This window comes from Schistocerca cancellata, chromosome 4, assembly GCF_023864275.1.
Source record: "Schistocerca cancellata isolate TAMUIC-IGC-003103 chromosome 4, iqSchCanc2.1, whole genome shotgun sequence".
In the NCBI taxonomy this organism is placed as follows: Eukaryota; Metazoa; Arthropoda; class Insecta; order Orthoptera; family Acrididae; genus Schistocerca; species Schistocerca cancellata.
The window spans coordinates 146454376-146475108 of record NC_064629.1 but is presented as its reverse complement, the minus strand read 5'-3'; the positions used below and the strand labels follow the sequence as shown (position 1 = coordinate 146475108).

At 49.8% G+C, this 20733-nt stretch overlaps 1 protein-coding gene across 1 annotated transcript in view; it reads right to left on the bottom strand.

Annotated features, from left to right (window-relative positions):
• The window catches only part of LOC126184947 (uncharacterized), a 51468-nt gene that overhangs the window by 10000 nt on the left and 20735 nt on the right, over positions 1 to 20733 (bottom strand). Inside the window, exon 3 of the mRNA XM_049927621.1 lies at positions 8712 to 9053. Within this exon, the coding sequence (XP_049783578.1) occupies positions 8712 to 9053 (342 nt within the window). The remainder of the gene's footprint in view (positions 1 to 8711; positions 9054 to 20733) is intronic.

Sequence of the window (20733 nt, the reverse complement as noted above, 5' to 3'; positions counted from 1 at the left end):
TTTAAATGGGGGCTGAACACGCTAAAGCCAGTCATACCGCCGGGTCCCCACCCGTCACCGACAAGGAGGGGGCGACATCCGTGAAGGACAGGTCAGAATCCTGTTCTGAAGTCGGGGAAGGGACCTCTGGTAACACCAGAGGCTCTTTGTCCCGGGACTTATGTTTCTTCTTTTCAGGCTGAGATCGAGGAGGACTGTGCGGCATAAAGGAGCCATCTGCAGCAAGATCAGAACAGAGAAAGACGGGCGACCTGGGGTCCGACAGACCGCAGCTCTCGCGATCGTCGTGTGGCAGCAGACCTTTGGCCTGGAAGGTGCCGGGAAGGGGCATCCCGGGAGAGGCGCCCTTGACCAGCAGACGCCGAAGGAGTGGGACACTTCTCCAGCTGGGGAGGGGGAGCAGCGCCCAGAGGAGAAGGTGTGGGAGCCACAGGGGATGGGGGGAGGAGAGGGGTCTGGGATGAGGTAAGGAAAGGGGAGGAAGGGGTGAAGATGAAACAACAGCCAAACTAGATGTCATGGACACAGGGTGAAGACGTGTGTATTTCTTACGGGCCTCTGTAGGTTAAACGATGGAGGGACTTCTTCTCCTGTATCTTTTTTTGTTATGGTTTTAGGGCGCAAAACTGCTAGGGTCATTAGCGCCCGGTCTATGACTTAGGAAACAGTAAAAAAAAAACGAAAACGGAAACTAGCAGCAATGGGAACGAAAGTCATAAAATTGGAGAAACTAAAAGCAGAAGGAAGGCTTACAAATTCACTACAGAAGGGGGTTGGTTATCCCAAAAAAAAACTTCAAATAACTGACGACATTTCACTGGCACGAATGAACTCTAGACCGCGATCGGCCGATCGCGTGTCATCTGCTAAAATTTACGATATATCAGGCGACAGCTGTAGACGGGCGCGTAATGGAGTAAAATAGGGGCACTCAATTAAAAGGTGTCTTACCGTCCACAACAGAGCAGTGGGGACAGAGTGGGGGAGGATCGCCGCTTAAAAGATGTCTATGGCTAAAAAGACAGTGCCCTATCCGGAGTCTAGTTAAAATTACCTCCTCCCGACGACGCGTTCGGGAGGAAGAGGTCCAAGTACAAGGAAGAGTTTTCACGTCCCGCAATTTATTTTGGGGAAGTGTCTACCAGTGCGCGTGCCATAAATGAACAACACGACGACAGAAAACGCGCCGTAGATCGGCGACGAGAATCGATGGAATAGCTGGCCGAAGAAGAGAGACTGCAGCCTTGGCTGCAATATCGGCCGCCTCATTTCCGCAGATACCAACGTGTCCCTGGAGCCAGAGGAACGCCACCGAGACGCCCCCCAGGTGGAGCAAGCGCAGACAGTCCTGAATCCGGTGGACAAGAGGGTGCACAGGGTAAAGAGCTTGGAGACTGAGGAGAGAGCTGAGAGAATCGGAGCAGATAACGTACTGTATCCGCTGATGACGGCGGATGTAGTGGACAGCCCGGAGAACAGCGTAAAGCTCCGCAGTATAGACCGAACACTGGTCGGGAAGCCGAAAGTGATTTGGGGTGTCGCCAACAATATAGGCACTCCTACACCTAACGATGTTTTCGAGCCATCGGTGTAATTAAATGTGGCTTCCGTCATTTGTGCACATAGAGCAGCAAATGCCCGACGATAAACAAGAGAAGGAGTACCATCCTTGGGAAATCGACAAAGGTCACGGAGCAGGCAGATCCGGGGACGGAGCCAAGGCGGTGCTGTACCCCAAGTTGTCAAGAAGGTTGTAGGAAAGCGGAAGGAAAGAGAATGGAGCAGTCGACGGAAGCGGACTCCCGGTGGTAGTAGGGAGGAGGGGCGGCCTGCATACCCTACATCAAAGGAGGCGTCGAAAAATATGTCATGGGCTGGATTAGCAGGCATGGAAGACAGATGGCTGGCATAACGGCTCAGAAGGACTGCTCGCCGATTTGACAGCGGAGGTTCAGCAGTCTCAGCATAAAGGCTTACCACAGGGCTGGTGTAAAAAGCTCCAGACACTAAACGTAATCCACGGTGGTGGATAGAGTCGAGACGCTGAAGAATAGACGGCCGAGCAGAGGAGTAGACTATGCTTCCATAGTCCAATTTCGAGCGCACTAAGGCGCGATAGAGGCGGAGAAGGACCACTCGGTCCGCTCCCCAGGAGGTACCATTCAGGACACTGAGGGTGTCGAGGGATCGCAGACAGCGAGCCGAAAGATAGGAAACGTGGGAGGACCAGCACAGTTTTCTGTCAAACATAAGACCCAAGAATTTAGCGACGTCCGAAAACGGAAGGTTGACAGGTCCTAGATGTAAGGAGGGTGGAAGAAACTCCTTACGTCGCCAAAAATTAACAAAAACGGTCTTACTGGGAGAAAAATGGAAGCCGGTTTCGATGCTCCAAGAGTGGAGGCGATCGAGACATCCTTGAAGGCGTCGTTGAAGAAGGCTGGTCCGTTGAGAGCTGTAGTAGATCGCAAAATCGTCCACAAAGAGGGAGCCCAAGACATCAGGAAGGAGACAATCCATAATTGGATTGATGGCAATGGCAAACAGTACAACACTCAGCACGGAGCCCTGGGGTACCCCGTTTTCTTGGGAGAAAGTACGGGAGAGAGTAGTGTTCACCCGCACCCTAAATGTGCGCTCTGCCATAAATTAGCGAAGAAAAAGGGGCAGCCGACCTCGAAAGCCCCAAGAGAACAGTGTGCGGAGGATGCTTGTCCTCCAACAGGTATCGTATGCTCTCTCCAGATCAAAAAATATTGCTACTGTTTGGCGTTTCCGGAGAAAATTGTTCATGATATAAGTGGAGAGAGCAACAAGATGGTCAACTGCAGAACGATGCTTTCGGAATCCGCATTGAGCAGGTGTTAAAAGACTGCGGGACTCCAGCCACCAAGCTAAACGGCAATTCACCATACGCTCCAAAACCTTACACACTACTTTTGAGAGAAATGGGGCGATAGCTAGAGGGGAGATGTTTGTCCTTTCCAGGTTTCGGAACGGGAACGACGATAGCTTCCCGCCATCGTCTGGGAAAAGTACTGTCGGTCCAAATTCGATTATAAAGGCGAAGGAGGTAATGCAGACTATGGGTTGATAAATGCAGCAACATTTGGACGTGGATACCATCCGGTCCTGGGGCGGGGAAGCGAGAAGAAGAGTGCATGTTGGAGTTCCCGCATGGAGAAAACAGTATTATAGCTTTCGCGATTTTGAGAGGAGAAAGCTAGAGGTCGCACTTCCGCTGCACGTTTCTTCGGGAGAAACGCTGGCGGGTAATTGGAAGAGCTCGAAATCTCAGCAAAGTGCTGAGCCAATGAGTTAGAAATTGCCACGGGGTCCACTGATGTATCACGCGCGACAGTGAGCCCAGAGACCGGGGAGAAACTAGGCGCACCTGAGAACCGTCTAAGTCGACTCCAAACTTTCGAGGAGGTAGTGAAGGTGTTAAATGAGCTAATAAAGAATTTCCAGCTTGCCTTCTTGCTATCGCGGATGACGCGACGGCATCGCGCACGGAAATGCTTATAGCGGATACAGTTGGCCAAAGTAGGATGGCGGCGGAAAACGGGAAGAGCACGTCGCCGCTCACGTAATGCGTCACGGCACGGCTCGTTCCACCAAGGAACTGGGGGGCGCCGGGTCAATTCGGAGGTGCGTGGTATTGAACGTTTCGCAGCTGTAAGAATAACGTCGGTAATATGTGTGACCTCATCGCCGACGCTGGGAAAGTGACGGTCATCGAATGTCGCGAGAGACGAAAAAGGTGTCCAATTGGCTTAGGCAAACATCCAGCGTCGCGGGCGCATATATTGCAGTTGAGGCTTCAGTCTAAGGACATATGGAAAGTGGTCACTCTAGTGCGTATCAAGGGCGAACCATTCGAAGCGCCGAGCTAGCTGAACAGTACCGACCGAAAGCTCCAAATGAGAGAAATTTGTCGTGGAGGCAGACAAAAATGTAGGGACCCCAGTGTTGAGGCAAACTAGATCCGCTTGGTGGAAGACGTCTAGCAATAGTGAGCCACGTGGACAAGGATGTTGAGATCCCCAAAGCGGGTGGAGGGCATTGAAGTCCCCAACCAGCAAATAGGGGGGTGGAAGCTGACAAAGAAGATGGAGATCAGCTCGTGCCATTGGTGTGGACGATGGAATGTATACAGTACAAAGAGAGAACGTGTATCCGGAAAGGGAAAGACGGACGGCGACAGCTTGGAAGGAAGTGTTTAAGGGGATTGGGTGATAATGTAGAGTATCATGGAGAAGAATCACGAGTCCTCCATGGGCTGGAGTGCCTGCAACAGAGGGGAGATCATATCGGACGGACTGAAAATGAGGGAGAACAAAGCGGTCATGGGGACGCAGCTTTGTTTCCTGAAGACAAAAGATGACCGGCGAGTAGGATCTTAAGAGGATCGACAATTCATCCCGATTGGCTCGAATGCCGCGGATATTCGAGTTGATAATGGACATAGGGTGAACAGAAAATGGAGGAATGTGACCAAAGTTGCTGTCAACTCAAAGACTGCTCGGAGCTAGCGACCGACAGCATGGAATGGCATTCAGCCGAAGGCAGAAGATCCTGATCCATAGGTTGGTCAGGAGCAGCTCCTGCCACCAGCGATCGGCCGGTTGACCGGCCACCAGCAGTGCACCTCGGCGACACAGAAGACGGCCGAGGGCCATTTCCGCCAGGTGGAGCTGTAGATGGGACACGCCTTGGCGGAGAAGGAGAGGAACTGGGTTTCTTTTGAGCCTTCTTTGAAGTATGATGTTTAGATGAAGGAGGAACAGATGGTTGGGAAGTTGCGGTACGTAAAAACTCTTCACGAGTATGCTCTTTTTTGGAAGGCTTTGTGTCACTTTTGGGATCGAGATTTAGCAGAACCCGGTGAAGGGTGAGCCATAGAGTGGGCAGGCGAAAGTGATGAGGTTGAACGGGCGATCTTTGCGCTGGCCGATCGGACGACCGTGGCACTAAAGGTGAGGTCGCACGTATGTGTGGCCGCCTCCTTTGTTGGCCGAGGAGAAGCAAGGACAGTGCTGTATGTTCCTGTCTGAGGCACAGTGGGCTGTCGACTGGCGAATAATTTTCGAGCAGCAAAGGTCGACACCTTTTCCTTCACTCTGATTTCCTGGATTAACTTTTCGTCTTTAAAAATGGGGCAATCTCGAGAGGAAGCGGCGTGGTCACCCATACAGTTGATGCAGCGAGGGGATGGAGGTGGACAAGCACCCTCATGGGCATCCTTGCCACACGTAACACATTTGGCCGGATTGGAACAGGACTGGCTGGTGTGATTGAACCGCTGACACCGATAGCAACGCGTAGGGTTTGGGACATAAGGGCGAACGGAAATTATCTCATAACCTGCTTTGATTTTCGATGGGAGTTGAACTTTGTCAAATGTCAAGAAGACAGTGCGGGTGGGAATGATGTTCGTGTCAACCCTTTTCATAACTATGAACAGCCGTTACGCCCTGGTCAGACAGGTAGTGCTGAATTTCTTCGTCAGACAATCCATCGAGGGAGCGTGTATAAACGACTCCACGCGAGGAATTTAAGGTACGGTGCGGTTCCACCCGAACGGGGAAGGTGTGGAGCAGTGAAGTACGCAGCAATTTTTGTGCCTGGAGGGCACTGACTGTTTCTAACAACAGGATGCCATTCCGTAATCTGGAACAAGACTTTACAGGACCTGCAATTGCGTCGACACCTTTCTGAATAATGAAAGGGTTGACCGTGGAGAAGTCGTGACCTTCGTCAGACCGAGAAACAAGGAACTGTGGCAACGATGGAAGAACTGTCTGTGGCTGAGACTCAGACCTTACGTTTGTGAGCAGACATAGTGGAAGGTAAGGAAAACCATTGCAGAAGAATCCCCCATGATTACCAGCGTCTCCGATGGCGCGCTCCTCCCTTGTGGGGGCCCTCACTGAGGGCACTCCCGCCTTAGGTGATTGTTCACACCTCAGGTCACACCTCCCGACAAACGGACGGAGGGACCAATCGGCACTTTCTGAAGGTATCAGCTCAGGTAATCACCCCTCCCTGGGCCTGGCCGTTACCAGGGGGTACGTACGTGTCCTACCTGTCTACCCGGGGCGGGGAATTATGCGTTACCCCGTCACTGGCTACGCGTGGAAGTGCGTGGGTCGGCCTTCAGACACGCACAGGGAGGAAAAAAGAGAAAGGGAAAGGAAAGAAGAGGGGTCTCAAACGCCGCAGCGGAGGAAAGTGCAGAGAGAAGCGGAAAGGAAAAGAGAAGGACAGAGGAACGACGAAGACTTGCAAGTATAGAAAACAAGGAATTTGTAACAGTGTAGAGCGTCCGTCTCCAGACGTAGGCACAAACCATACTCCCAGAGGGGGAGAAAGGGAAGGAAAGAGCCAGTGGTGAGGGGGGGCGAAGATGGGGGAGGGGGAAGGATGAGAAAAGGGAAGGTATGCAGCCCAGAAAGGAAGGAGGGCCACATTAGCTCGGGGTCCCATGCTCGCTACACACGTATCCACAAAAGAGTTGTGGACCCTGAGGGAACACAGTGACTCCCTTCATGGAGTGGACGTCCAGTCACCACAGAGAGGGGCCTGTGAACAGCGGGAAGACGTGTCCAAAACGCAAGCACTTAAAACACCCCATAGGAGGTGGGATGTACAGCTTCACATCACAACGATAAACCATAATATTAACTTTCTCAGAGAGGGTGTCCCCTTCAAAGGCCAGGATAAAGGCACAAGTATCAATGTGATTGTCTTTAGGACCCTTCTGACCATGCCGAACAAAGTGAACACCCCACCATCCAAGATTGTCCCGAAGTTCATCAGTGTGAAGGATGGGATCCCTGTGAAAAATCACACCTTGTACCATATTTAGAGACTGGTGGGGAGGTAATGGACACAGGAATTATGCCAAGATGAGTACAGGCACGAAGGGCCGCATATTGGGCAGCTGAAGCAGTTTTGATCAGCAACGAACCTGACCGCATCTTGCTCAGGGAGTCCACTTCGCCAAACTTGTCTTCAATGTGTTCCACAAAGAATAAAGGTTTGGTATTGGTGAAAGCATCTTCTTCAGTCCTGGTGCAAACTAGGTAACGGGGGAAAGGTTTCGCCCCTAGCTGACGGGCCTGACCCTCTTCCCAGGGGGTAGCCATGGAAGGAAGGCCGAAGGGGCAAGAGAAGCAGCACTTTCAGAATCAGTTCCACACAGAGACGGCCGCAGAAGAACGGCCAGAGTTCTGGACCCGTATGCGTTTCATTTGGATAGTGTCCGCCCTGATACCACCCACTCCGATCAGGGGCTCTCGTCATGGGCGCCACCCAGCCACAGCAAGGGCCGTCTGGCATGGCTCCAGGATGACTAGCAACCACTCAAGGTCATGCATGAGGTGGTCACAGCTCAGGTATCCTAGGTCATGCACGAGGTGGTCACAGCTCAGGTATCCTAGGTCATGCACGAGGTGGTCACAGCTCAGGTATCCTAGGTCATGCACGAGGTGGTCACAGCTCAGGTATCCTAGGTCATGCATGAGGTGGTCACAGCTCAGGTATCCTAGGTCATGCATGAGGTGGTCACAGCTCAGGTATCCTAGGTCATGCATGAGGTGGTCACAGCTCAGGTATCCTAGGTCATGCATGAGGTGGTCACAGCTCAGGTATCCTAGGTCATGCATGAGGTGGTCACAGCTCAGGTATCCTAGGTCATGCATGAGGTGGTCACAGCTCAGGTATCCTAGGTCATGCATGAGGTGGTCACAGCTCAGGTATCAAGTGTTATCCCTGTGTGTTCAGGGGGTCAACCAGAATGGTACATAGTGACCCCACCAGACAGGGTGGCTACCGTGCTGGCTATGCACCCTATCATCAGACAACGACGTGAAAGTAAAGGTGGAATGTACTAGGAGGGCACGTGTCGGAGACACTAGGTAAGGTGCTCTCCCCCAAATGGTTCACACTACGGAGGAGAAATTTTGTAATGGAAGTCAACCCCAGAGGGGGACCAAGGAATGCCGAAAGGAGATGATTACGCAACGAAGCCGAATTGTAAAACCAACAGAACCAGGAGGATAGCGGGGGCCAACATAAGCAAGGACACCAAGAAAGGGAAAGGAGAGGGCGACGGGAAAGGAGCAAGGAGGGGAAACGAAAGGAAGGGGAAGGAAATGCAGCCCTGGAGAGAAAGAAGGCTGCAATAACTGAGCCCCATGCTCGACACGCACGTATCCACAAAAATTGTGGACCCCCTGGGGGGAGAGGGGGGGCTGCAAATAGTTCGAAGGATTTCACTCATTCCTTGTCTGATTTTACTAGCGATTTTCAATACCTGTATTTGAACTGACAACTTTAAGCTCCAACACGTGTTATGGCCATACATCAGTTATGTGCATCATAACTGATCATGTTCAGTACTTTCAGGCACCATAGGTATGTGGAGAAACCAAGCGGCAAGAGTGACTAGCCGCAATTTTGGATATAGTGTGAGAAATTCAGTACTGTTTCCAATTCTATTGCAATGAAGTCTGAAAGAAATGGAAATGTCGACTCCACAAAAACTACATAAAAAGCCAACAATTTTAACCTTTCAACTTAACAACTCTCGCGGTTCAATTGTTTAAATTGAGTGATGCACGAACTTTTTTCTACGGAAAAATATGCAGTTTCATTAGTTTGGCTAGACAAATTTTAAGCGTTTTATGGAGAAGTAGCAGCCTTACCTTCATCAGAATCTGTTGACGTCCAAACATACAACTTAGCAGTTTTGTCAGCAAGTATCTGGACTGAAGAATCTTCGCCCGATAAGGATTCCGTGTTTGCGTCTTGGACGGAGGAACTGGAAGCAGTTGAGGTACCGTCTTCAGTGGAACTTGTGGCGGAGCTACTGGAAGATGAGCCGCCGCTGGAGGTAGTGCTGGGGTTTGAAGTGGAGCTGTCTTCGCTGGAGTAGCTGGTGTCTGTTGTACTGCAGCTACTAGTGTCGGATGCGCTGCAGCCGCTCGTGTCGCAGCTGCTCAACGACGTGCTCGTCTCCTCAGTCGCAGACGAAGACGGGGACGTATCTGCCACAGATATATCGTAGGAGAAACATCGAACTACTTATTGACACATGAGCACAGACAACGTGGCGTTGCATAGATACACGGGATAAACTGAAACTGCCACTATTAAAAGTGCGAGGGTTAAACTGAGGAAAACTACGTAACTATGGAGAAAAATTAACTCTTGGCCAAGGCCAAGATGGTGAAAAAGAAATACACAGCAAGGGTGCAATTACAAGGGTAACTTCAAAGGAAATGCACACTATTATTGTAAAAATACAGTTTTCATTCTGCATGTGTGAAGGTTTTACAGTGTGTAGATACACCCGTCCCGGTTGTTTTCAAACTTAGCTCAACCTGTTCCCATGAGTGGCGCCGTCACAGCATGTCTTCAAGATGGGTGCTGCACTTTACGTTCGTCAGAAGCAACGTGATGTAGAATTCCTGTGCTGTGAAAACCAGACAGGGGAAAAATTCCACAAGATGTTGGAAAAGTTGTATGGAGATGCTGCTGTCGATCGCAGTGCAGTTAGTCGGTGGGTAAGCAGGTTACGTGATGAAAGTGGGCACGGCAATATTGACGATTGTCCTCACAGCGGCAGGCCTCGTACTGCACACTCCAGACAGTGTGCAGTGTTAACGAATTGTCACGCTACGTTGGGTGGAAGTGTTCGCAGGACACTAAGTGTTCGCGTTAAAAAGGTTTGTACCAGACTGGGTTCCCAGGATGTTGACAGTGGCTCACAAAGAAACAAGAAAATGGTATGCAGCGAACTTTTGGAACAGTAGGAGAATGGTGGAGATGAATTTCTTGGAAGAATTGTGTCAGGTGATGAAACATAGCTGCATTTTTCACCAGAGACGAAGAGGCAATCAATGGAGTGGCACCATGCAAATTCACCCAAGAAAAAAATTCAAAACCACAACTTCTGCTGGAAAAGCTATGGCTACAGTGCTTTTCGATTCTTAAGGACTTGCTTGTGGACACCATGCCAAGTGGAACCACCATAAATTCTGATGCATATCTGATGACACTGAAGAAACTTCAAGCTAGACTGAGTGGTGTTCGACCACATCGGCAAAAGCAGATGGTTTGCTGTTGCACAACAACGCATGGCCACATGTCAGTCAAAAAACCATGGAAGCGACCACAAAACTCTGATGGAAAAACAAATATCCGCCTTACAGTCCTGACCTGGCTCCATGTGACTATCTTCTCTTTGGAAACAGACTCATCGTGGAACAAGGTTTGAAGATGACTCCCTTGTGCACGCTGCCAAACAGTGGCTCCAACAGGTTGGTCCAGAATTTTACCGTGCGGGTACACAGGCGCTGGTTCCAAGATGGCGTACGGCAGTTGAGAGGGATGGAAATTACGTGGAGAAATGAAAATATTTTTCCTAAAGGATGTATCTACACACTTAAACTTTCAGACATTTAGAATATAAGATGGGTTTAAAAAAATAGTGTGCATTTCTTTTGGAGTGACTTAGTTCCAAATAACGGAACGCGTTATGACTACTTTGATTTGATTTCTTGTCCGCTAACGAGTCAAAGATATTTGTCGCAGAAAGGAAGATCAGACTAGGCCATAGCAACTACAACCTAGGAAATCGTTCTTCAGATCGTACTCAAAGGAGCAGCACTATTGACGTCGTGGGATTCGACCGCCCAAACGATGCATTAGTTCAAACCATCCGAGTCGATGTTCAAGTTGATCAGTCTCAGCCAATTCCCAAGGGAGCAGAAAGAATCTACGTAGAAGTCAAGTCATCCCAATGCAAGGAAGGAACTTTATTAATTGATCGATGTGAGGAAAGGGAGTTACTGAATATAATGCATTGTTATGTTGCTAGAAGTGTAGGTGTCGCTACAATGGTGAGAATGTCGCAGAAGTCCCGGTTACAACAATGAGCAATAAGCATGTTTTGCCACGAGGAACGAAAGTTGAAGTGTCGAGCGTAAGGAACAGTGACTTAATACATATTTCAGATGAAGTAACAAATGCTGCAGTTATTAACATTTCTGTACCAGTAGCGCAAGATTTGGAAGAAGGTAGAACTTTTGAGAGCTGATGAACAGAAGATGTCTGCGCCTGTTTTGTTGGAGTATGCAGATTCCGAGAACGTGCAAATTTATGTCACTCATTTAGTTCAGCATTTTATTCATACAGGGAATGCAGCCCCAATTATACAGAATCCTTACCGGATACCATTCAGTCAAATAGTTGGTAGAAGACATGGTTGAACAATTAGAAGCCGGTGTTCCGAAAGGATAGGCTAAACACAGTTGGCGGTGGCGTGTTTGTTGCTGTCAGAAGTAGTTTAACTTGTCGCAAAATTTAAGTAGATACTTCCTGTGAGTTAGTATGGGCAGAGATCATTGTTGGCAACAGAATGAAATAATTGGATCCTTTTACCGACCTCCCAATTCAGATGATACAGTTGCTGAATGGCGAAAATACATGTTCAATTCCGGTGGTACGAAGAAAATATCCGAAATTGTGCTAAACGCATTATCTGAAAATTATTTCGAGCAGTTACTTCACGAGCCCACGCGAATAGTAAACAGTTGTGAACACGCACTTTACCTCTTAGCAACAAATAATCCCGAGTTAAGAACGAGCATCAAAACCGAGTCAGGGATTAGTGAACACAGGGTTGTGGTAGCGAGATAACATTCAAAAAGCAGATAAAAACTCACTTGACGCTTTCCTGAGAGAATCTCCACTCCAAATTAATAATTTAAGTGTAGATCATATGTGGCTTAAATCCAAAGAAATAGTATCGGCAACAATTGAGAGATTTATACAAAATAAACGACAGAGCTGATCCTCCTCGGTTCACAAAACTGGTTATAACACTGTTACAGAAACAACGAAACAAACATGCCAAATTTAAACAGGCGCAAAATCCCTAAGATTTGCCATCTTTTACAGAAGCTGTAAATTTAGCGCGGACTTAAATGCGAGATGTTTGAAACAGTTTCGACAACCGAACTGTCTCTAAGCCTGGCAGAAAAGCCAGAAAGATTCTGGTTGTGTGTGAAGTATGATAGCGCCAAGAAGCAATGCCTTCTCTGTGCGATAGCAATGGAGATACTATCAAAGACAGTGCTACCAAAGCAGAGTTACTAAACATAGCCTTCCGAAATGCCTTCACAAAAGACGACGAAGTAATTATTCCAGAATTCGTATCGAGAACAGCTGCCAACATGAGTAACACAGAAGTGAATATCCTCTGAGTAGTGAAGCAACCCAAATAATAAAAGCAAGTCTTCTGGTCCAGACTATCAATTACGTTCCTTTCGGAGTATGCTGATGCATTAGCTCCATACTTAATCACATACAACAGTTCGCCACTAAATTACAGGCCCATATCGGTAACGTCGATATGCAGCAGGATTTTGGACCATATTGTGTTCGGACATGAATTACCTCTAAGAAATCTGTCTATTGACACACAGTCAACATGGCTTTAGAAAACATCGTTCCTGTGAAACAACTAGCTCTTTATTCACATGAAGTGTTTAGTGCTATTGACAAGGGATTTCAGATCGATTCCGTATTTCTGGATTTCCGGAAGACTTGACACTGTACCACACAAGCGGCTTGTAGGGAAATTGCGTGCTTAAGAAGTATCTTCTCAGTTACGTGTCTGGATTTGTGATTTCCCGTCAGAGACGTCACAGTTCTTAGTAATTGACGGAAATCAGAGTAAAACAGAAGTGATTTCTGGCGTTCCCAAGGTAGTATTGTAGGCCCTTTGTTGTTCCTTATCTATATAAACGATTTGAGAGAATTTGAGCAGCCGTCTTGGGTTGTTTGCAGATGACAGTGTCGTTTATCGACTAATAAAGTCATCAGAAGATAAAAAACTGAAAAACGATTTAGAAAAGATATCTGAATGGATGACCCGAAATACCTAAATGTGAGAGGTCATCCACATGAGTACTAAAAGGAACTCAAATTTGGGTTACACGATAAATCAGTCTAATCTAAAAGCCGTAAATTCAACTAAATACCTAGTCATTACAATTATGAACTTAAATTGGAAGGAACACAGAAAATGCTGTGGAGAAGGCTAACCAAAGACTGCATTTCACTGGCAGGACACTTCAATGTAGCAGACCTACTAAGGAGACTGCCTACACCACGCTTGTCCGTCCTCTTTTAGACTACTGCTGCGCGGTGTGGAATCCTTACCATATAGGACTGATGGGGTACATCGAAGAAGTTCAAAGAAAGGCAGCACGTTTTGTACTATCGCGAAATATGGGGGAGAGTCACAGAAATGATACAAGATTTGGGCTAGCAATCGCTAAAAGAAAGGAGTTTTTCGTTGCGAGGGAATCTTCTCACGAAATTCCAATCACCAAGTTTCTCCTCCGAATGCGAAAATGTTTTATTGACACCGACCTACATAGGAAGGAACGATCACCACGATAAAATTGGGGAAATCAGAGCTCGTATGGAAAGAGATAGGTGTTCATTATTTCCGCGCGCTGGAAGATTGGAATAGGGAATTGTGAAGGTGTTTCGGTAAACCCTCTCTGCCAGGCACTTAAATGTGATTTGCAGAGTATCCATGTAGATTTAGATGAATTATAAAACCAAGACGTCCTTTAGACCCACCGTGGTGTTCGCCTGTTTTAATTGCAAAGAAGAAATCAATTTCTGGAGTACCACAGTTCCGTTTGAGTGTTGATTACTGATGTTCGCTGTTTTTTTTGGTGGGGTTTAAGGGCGCTCAACTACTGAGGTCATCAGCGCCCAGTCACAGGTGTTAGAGCACATGGAATCTAGTAAAGCTCAAGGGGAGGGGGGACACCAGAAAGTCCTGACAAAGATGCAGATAAAATAAGTAAAAAAGTTTGATGTCTTTGGACAAGCCAGTCAAAGTTATAAAACGCAGAACACGAGCAGCTGCTCCAGCGTCATCAGCTAAAATATCCGGTAAAGTGGATGGCAAGGACAGGCAACACGAGATTGACTGAAGCGGGGACACGACAATAAAACATGGCGCACTGTTAATGCTTGACCACAAGGGCACTGCGGGGCTGGGTCACCGGAGAGCAGGTAGCGGTGGCTAAACCGGAATTCCCAACCCGCAACCTGGTCAGAAGGACCTCTTCTCGCCGAGATGGTCGGGAGGAGGTTGTCCAAGCAGTTGGGAGCGGTTCTACTGCCCAGAGCTTGTTTCCTTGGAGGGATGACCAAGCATCCCACCACAACGACACAAGCCTCTTACAAACAACCCCACGAACGTCAGATGACTGGACACAATGGGAGGCTGGCCGAGGCCTCATTCGCAGGCACTCCTACATGTCCAGGAACCCACAGAAAGCTGACAGGAGAACCATTATCAGCGAAAGAATGGAGGGACTGCTGGATCCGTTGAACCAAGGGATGGACCAGATAGGGAGCTCCAAGGCTCTGAAGAGCACCGAGTCAGAGCAGAGTACACACGATGAATGGCGGTGGCGGCGGGCATACTGAACGGCCTGATGGAGAGCAAAAAGCTCAGCCGTAAAGCTGAAACATTGGTCGAGGAGCCGGTATTTAAAGGTGGCGGCCCCGACGACAAAGGCACAGCCGACACCATCGTCAGTTTTGGAGCCATCGGTGTAAATAAAGGTGTGACCGGCAAGTCGAGCACGAAGTTAGACAAACCATGAGCAATACACTGCAGCCGGAGTACCCTCCTTCGGGAGGGAGCTGAGGTCGAGAAATATGAACCGGAGCCTGGAGCTAAGGTGGTGTCAGGCTCTCACCCTCTCTGAAGGTGGTAGGGAGGGCAAAATGCAATTGTCGAAGTAGGCGACGGAAGCAGACTCCGGGGGGCAGCAGGGCAGACACATGCAACCCGTACTGACAGTCGAGAGAATCGGCGAAGAAGGACTGATAAGAGGGGTGGTCGGGCATTGACAACAGCTGGCAGGCATACCGACACAGCAGTACGTCGCGCCGGTAGGTCAATGGTAATTCGGCAGCTTCAGCATAAAGACTCTCGACAGGACTAGTGTAGAAGGCTCCGGTCGCAAGACGTAACCCCCAATGGTGGATGGAGTTGAGACGGCATAAGAGGGATGGCCGAGCAGACGAGTAGACGAAGTTCCCATAATCCAGCTTCGATCGGACTATGGACCGATACAAGCTAAGCAGGACAGTGCGATCCGCTCCCCAAGATGAACCACTAAGAACTCTGAGGATATTAAGAGAACATGTACAATGGGCCGCCAAATAAGAGACATGCGGAGACCAACAAAGTTTCCTGTCCAATGTGAGCCCTAGAAACTTAGTTGTTTCCACGAATGGGAGAACAACGGGACCGAGATGTAAGGATGGCGGAAGAAACGCTTTATATCGCCAAAAGTTGATACAAACCGTCTTCTCTCCAGAGAACCAGAAGCCATTTGCCACGCTCCATGAGTATAGGCTGTCTAGACAACGCTGAAGGCAGCACTCCAGGAGGCATGTTCTCTGGGCACTGCAGTAGATCGCGAAGTCATCGACAAAGAGAGAGCCTGAGACTTTAGGTGGAATGCAATCCATAATTGGATTGATCGCGATGGCAAAAAGGACTACGCTCAAGATGGAGCCCTGAAGCACTCCGTTCTCCTGGAGAAAGACGTTGGACAATACGGAACCCACAGGTACCCTAAACTTTCGATCCATTAAAAAGGAATCAATAAAAAGGGGCAGGCGACCACGTAGGCCCCACCTGTGCATAGTGCAGAGGATACCTCCTCTCCAACAGGTATCATAAGCCTTCTCCAAATCGAAGAACACGGCTACCGTTTGGCGCCTTCGCAAAAAGTTGTTCATGATGAATGTCGACAAGGTCACAAGGTGGTCAGCAGTGGAGCGGCGGCGACGAAAGCCGCATTTTTTGTTTTTTTTTCTTTTAGGGCGCACAACTTTAATGGTCATTAGCGCCCTGACTACGTTAAGAATGCACCGCGAGGCACAAGTTTAAAACAACAACAACTAAAAGGGAAAACACGATAAAAGACTGACAGGCATAGGATTAAAAAACAGCATCATCAAATGTCCTTAGAGAAGTTTGTCAAATTGATAAAACGAAAAACACGAGCAGCTGCTCGTGGGTCATCCACTAAAATGGCATCTAAAGTACATGGCAGGTTAAGATCTAGACGCAGTGTGTTAAAATCCGGACAGGACATTAAAATGTGGCGGACCGTCAGCAATTGCCCACATGGGCAGAACGGCGCCGGCGCAGCCGTCAGCAGATGGCGATGGCTGAACCGGCAGTGTCCAATGCGTAACCGGGCCAAAACGACCTCCCGCCGAGAACGGCGGGAGGAGGACGTCCAAGCCGCGGGAAGAGGTTTCAAGGCCCGAAGCTTGTTGTCTGTAAGTGCTGCCCAATCGGCATGCCACAGCGATAGAATGCGCTGACAAATGACCCTGCTAAAATCGGACGAAGGGACACAACAAGAAGCTGTCCAAGGCTGGAGGACCGCAGCCTTGGCCGCGGCATCTGCAGCTTCGTTCCCAGGGATACCGACATGGCCAGGGACCCACATAAAGCTAACCGGAGAACCGACGTCCACCAGCTGCCGAAGAGAGCGTTGGATCCGGTGCACGAAAGGGTGAACTGGATGCGGATCACTGAGGCTCTGGATGGCGCTCAGGGAATCGGAGCAGATGACATAAGCAGAATGTCGGTGGCGGCAGATGTAAAGAACAGCCTGGTAGAGGGCAAAGAGCTCAGCTGTGAAGACCGAACAATGGCCATGGAGCCGGTATTTGAAACTTTGTGCCCCGACAATAAAAGAACACCCGACCCCGTCATTGGTCTTAGAGCCATCTGTATAAATGAAGGTCATATTGATGAACTTCGAACGAAGTTCCACAAAACGGGAGTGGTAGACCGAACCGGGGGTAACCTCTTTTGGGAGCGAGCTGAGGTCAAGATGAACGCGGACCTGAGCCTGGAGCCAAGGTGGCGTGTGGCTCTCGCCCACTCGAAAGGTTGCAGGGAGTGAAAAATTAAGGTGTTGAAGGAGGCCACGAAAGCAAACTCCAGGGGGTAGCAGGGCAGAGACATACAACCCGTATTGACGGTCGAGAGAGTCGTCAAAAAAGGAACGATAAGACGGGTGGTCGGGCATTTACAGTAGCCGACAGGCATACCGACAAAGCAGTATATCGCGCCGGTAGGTGAGTGGCAATTCGCCAGCGTCAGCATGAAGACTCTACGGGACTAGTATAAAACGCTCCGATCGCAAGTCGTAAACCCCGATGTTGTATGGAGTTTAGGCGGCGTAAGATGGATGGCCGTGCAGAGGAGTATACGAAGCTCCCATAATCCAGCTTGGAGCGGACGATCGACCGATATAGACGAAGTAGGACGGTTCGATCCGCTCCCCACGACATACCACTGAGAACACGGACATTTAAAGAACGGGTACAACGGGCAGCCAAATATGACGTGGAGACCAGCTAAGTTTCCTGTCAAACGTAAGACCTAAAAATTTGGTTGTCTCCACGATTGGGAGAGCAACGGTACCGAGTCGTAAGGACGGTGGGAGAAACTCTTTGTAGCGCCAGAAGTTAATACAGACCGTCTTCTCGGCAGAAAAACTGAAGCCATTGGCGACACTCCAGGAGTAAAGACGGTCAAGAGAACGCTGAAGACAGCGCTCCGGGACACGTGTACACTGCGCGCTGCAATAGATGGTAAAATCGTCCACAAAAAGGGAGCCTGATACATCAGCTGGGAGGCAATCCATTATTGGATTGATCGCGATGGCGGAGAGAGCGACGCTCAAAACTGAGCCCTGTGGCACCCCATTCTCCTGGCGAAAGGTGTCGGACAGGACAGAACCCACACGTACCCTGAACTGTCGATCCATTAAAAAGGAACGAATAAACGAGGGAGGCGACCGCGAAGGCCCCATGTATGCATGGTGCGGAGAATGCCCGCCCTCCAACAGGTGTCGTAAGCCTTCTCCAAATCAAAGAACACAGCCGCGGGCGGGCGCTTCCGCAAGAAGTTATTCATAATGAAGGTCGACAAGGTAACCAGATGGTCAACAGCAGAGCGGCGCCTACGAAATCCACATTGTACATTGGTAAGTAGGCGTCGAGACTCTAGCAGCCAAACCAATCGAGAGTTAACCATTCGCTCCATCACTTTACAGACAGCTGGTAAGCGAGATAGGTCGATAACTGGAAGGAAAGTGCTTGTCCTTCCCCGGCTTAGGAATCGGGACAACAATAGACTCGCGCCAGCATGCGGGAACATGTCCCTCAATCCAGATGCGATTGTATGTACGAAGAAGAAAACCTTTACCCGCAGGAGAAAGGTTCTTCAGCATCTGAATGTGAATAGAATCAGGCCCTGGAGCGGAGGACCGTGATCGGCCAAGTGCGTTTTCGAGTTCCCGCATGGTGAATGGGGCATTATAACTTTCACGATTCGAGGAGCGGAAGTTAGGTGGCCTAGCCTCCTCTGCCTGTTTGCGGGGGAGGAAGGCAGGGTGGTAATGAGCGGAGCTCGAAACCTCTGCGAAAAAGCGGCCGAAGGCATTGGAGACATCCTCAGGGGCCACGAGGACGTCATTCGCGACCGTCAAGCCAGAAACTGGTGAGTGGACCTTAGTGCCAGATAGCCGGCGCAGGCTACCTCAGACAACAGAAGATGGAGTAAAACTGTTGAAGGTGCTTGTGAAAGCAGCCCAGCTGGCTTTCTTGCTTTCTTTAATAACACGACGACACTGAACACGTAATCGTTTATAATTTATACAATTCGCCACTGTAGGGTGGCGTTTAAAGGTGCGTAAAGCACGTCGACGAGCACGTAAAGCGTCTCTACATGCTGCGGTCCACCAGGGGACCGGTACGCGACGTGGAGAAGTAGGGTGAGGGATGGAATATTCAGCAGCAGCGAGAATGACTTCCGTGAGGTGTGCAACCTGACGATCGCAGCTTGGGAAGGTTTGATTCTGAAAGGTCGCCCTGGAAGAGAAGAGCCCCCAGTCTGCCTTGGAGATGGTCCAACTAGAGGAGCACGGAGAGTGGGTATGCTGCAGGAGATAGATAACACACAGGAAGTGGTCGCTCGAATATGTATCAGAAAGTGCATACCACTCAAACCGGCGTGCAAGTTGGGGAGTACATATAGAGAGGTCTAAATGCGAATAGGTGTGAGATGTGTCCGAAAGAAAAGTAGGGGCGCCAGTATTGAGGCAGACAAGATTGAGCTGGTTGAAAAGGTCTGCTAACAGGGAGCCCCTCGGGCAGGACGCTGGAGAGCCCCAAAGGGGATGGTGGGCATTGAAGTCTCCAGTTAACAAAAATGGTGCAGGTTGCTGAGCAGTAAGTTGCATCATGTCTGCCCTGGTAACAGCAGATGGCGATGGAGTGTAAATGGTACAAAAGGAAAACGTTAAAGTGGGGAGAGTAATGCGGATGGCAACTGCCTGCAGGCCGGTGTGCAACGTGATGGGATCGTAGTAAATATCATCCTGGACCAGCAACATAACCCCTCCATGAGCTGGGATACCTACCACAGGGGGTAGGTCAAAACGCACAGAGGTGTAGTGTGCCAAGGCAATTTGATCGCATGGGCGTAGCTTCGTTTCCTGGAGGGCTACGACGAGCGGACGGTGCAAGCGGAGCAGCAACTTCAGGTCCTCTCGGTTGGAGCGAATGCTGCGAATATTCCAGTGAATAAGTGCCATCGTAAGAAGAAAAGGAAGATGAAAGAAGGGGTCACCTCGAAGGCCGCTGAGGGCCTGGCTTCGAGCGAGCACTGCCGCCGCTATCAGTAGGCGGACTGTCATCGTCCATTGGGTCTATAGGTTCATCGGCCATCTCGGTAAGATGGCCGGGAGGGGAAGCTTCCGCCGCCAGTGAACGGCCTGATGTTCGGCTACCAGCGGTGCGGCCAGGCGAAACGAATGACGGCCTGGGGCGGCAACCGCTGGGTGGCGCAGGAGAAGAAATGCGCCGTGGCGGAGAAGGAGAACTGTGCTTCCTATGAGACTTCTTGGAAGGTTGTTTGGTGGAAGTACCGGTCGAAGGCTGGGAGGTCGAGGGACGTAGGAAGTCTGCACGGGATGGTTCCTTCTTGAAGGCCCGTGCATCTGACTTCGGGGTCTTCGTCTTAGCAGAAGCTGATGAAGGGGCTGGTGTCTGTGGGGTGATGGGAGGAAGAGGAGACGTCGACCGCGCGATCTTAGCACTGGCCGAACGGACGACCGTGGTGCTGAAGGTCAGATCGCATGTCTGGGTTGCCACCTCCCTGGTAGTCCGAGGAGAGGCGAGGACAGTATTTCCCCGCTGGGAGCAGCGTGGGCTTCCTACTAGCCAATAGCTTGCGAGCAGCCGAGGTGGACACTTTCTCTTTGACCCGAATTTCTTGGATACAGCGTTCGTCCTTATAGACAGGACAGTCGCGGGAGGATGCGGCATGGTCACCCTGACAGTTCACACAACGAGGAGACGGAGGTGGACAGTCACCCTCATGGGCATCCCTGCCACAAGTGACACATTTAGCCGCATTGGAACAAGACTGTCTAGTGTGATTGAAACGCTGACACTGGTAGCAGCGCGTAGGTGTCGGGACATAGGGGCGAACAGAAATAACCTCGTAGCCCGCCTTGATGCGCGATGGCAGCTTAACACTATCGAAGGTCAAGAAAAGTGTCCGGGTCGGTACAATGTCATTGT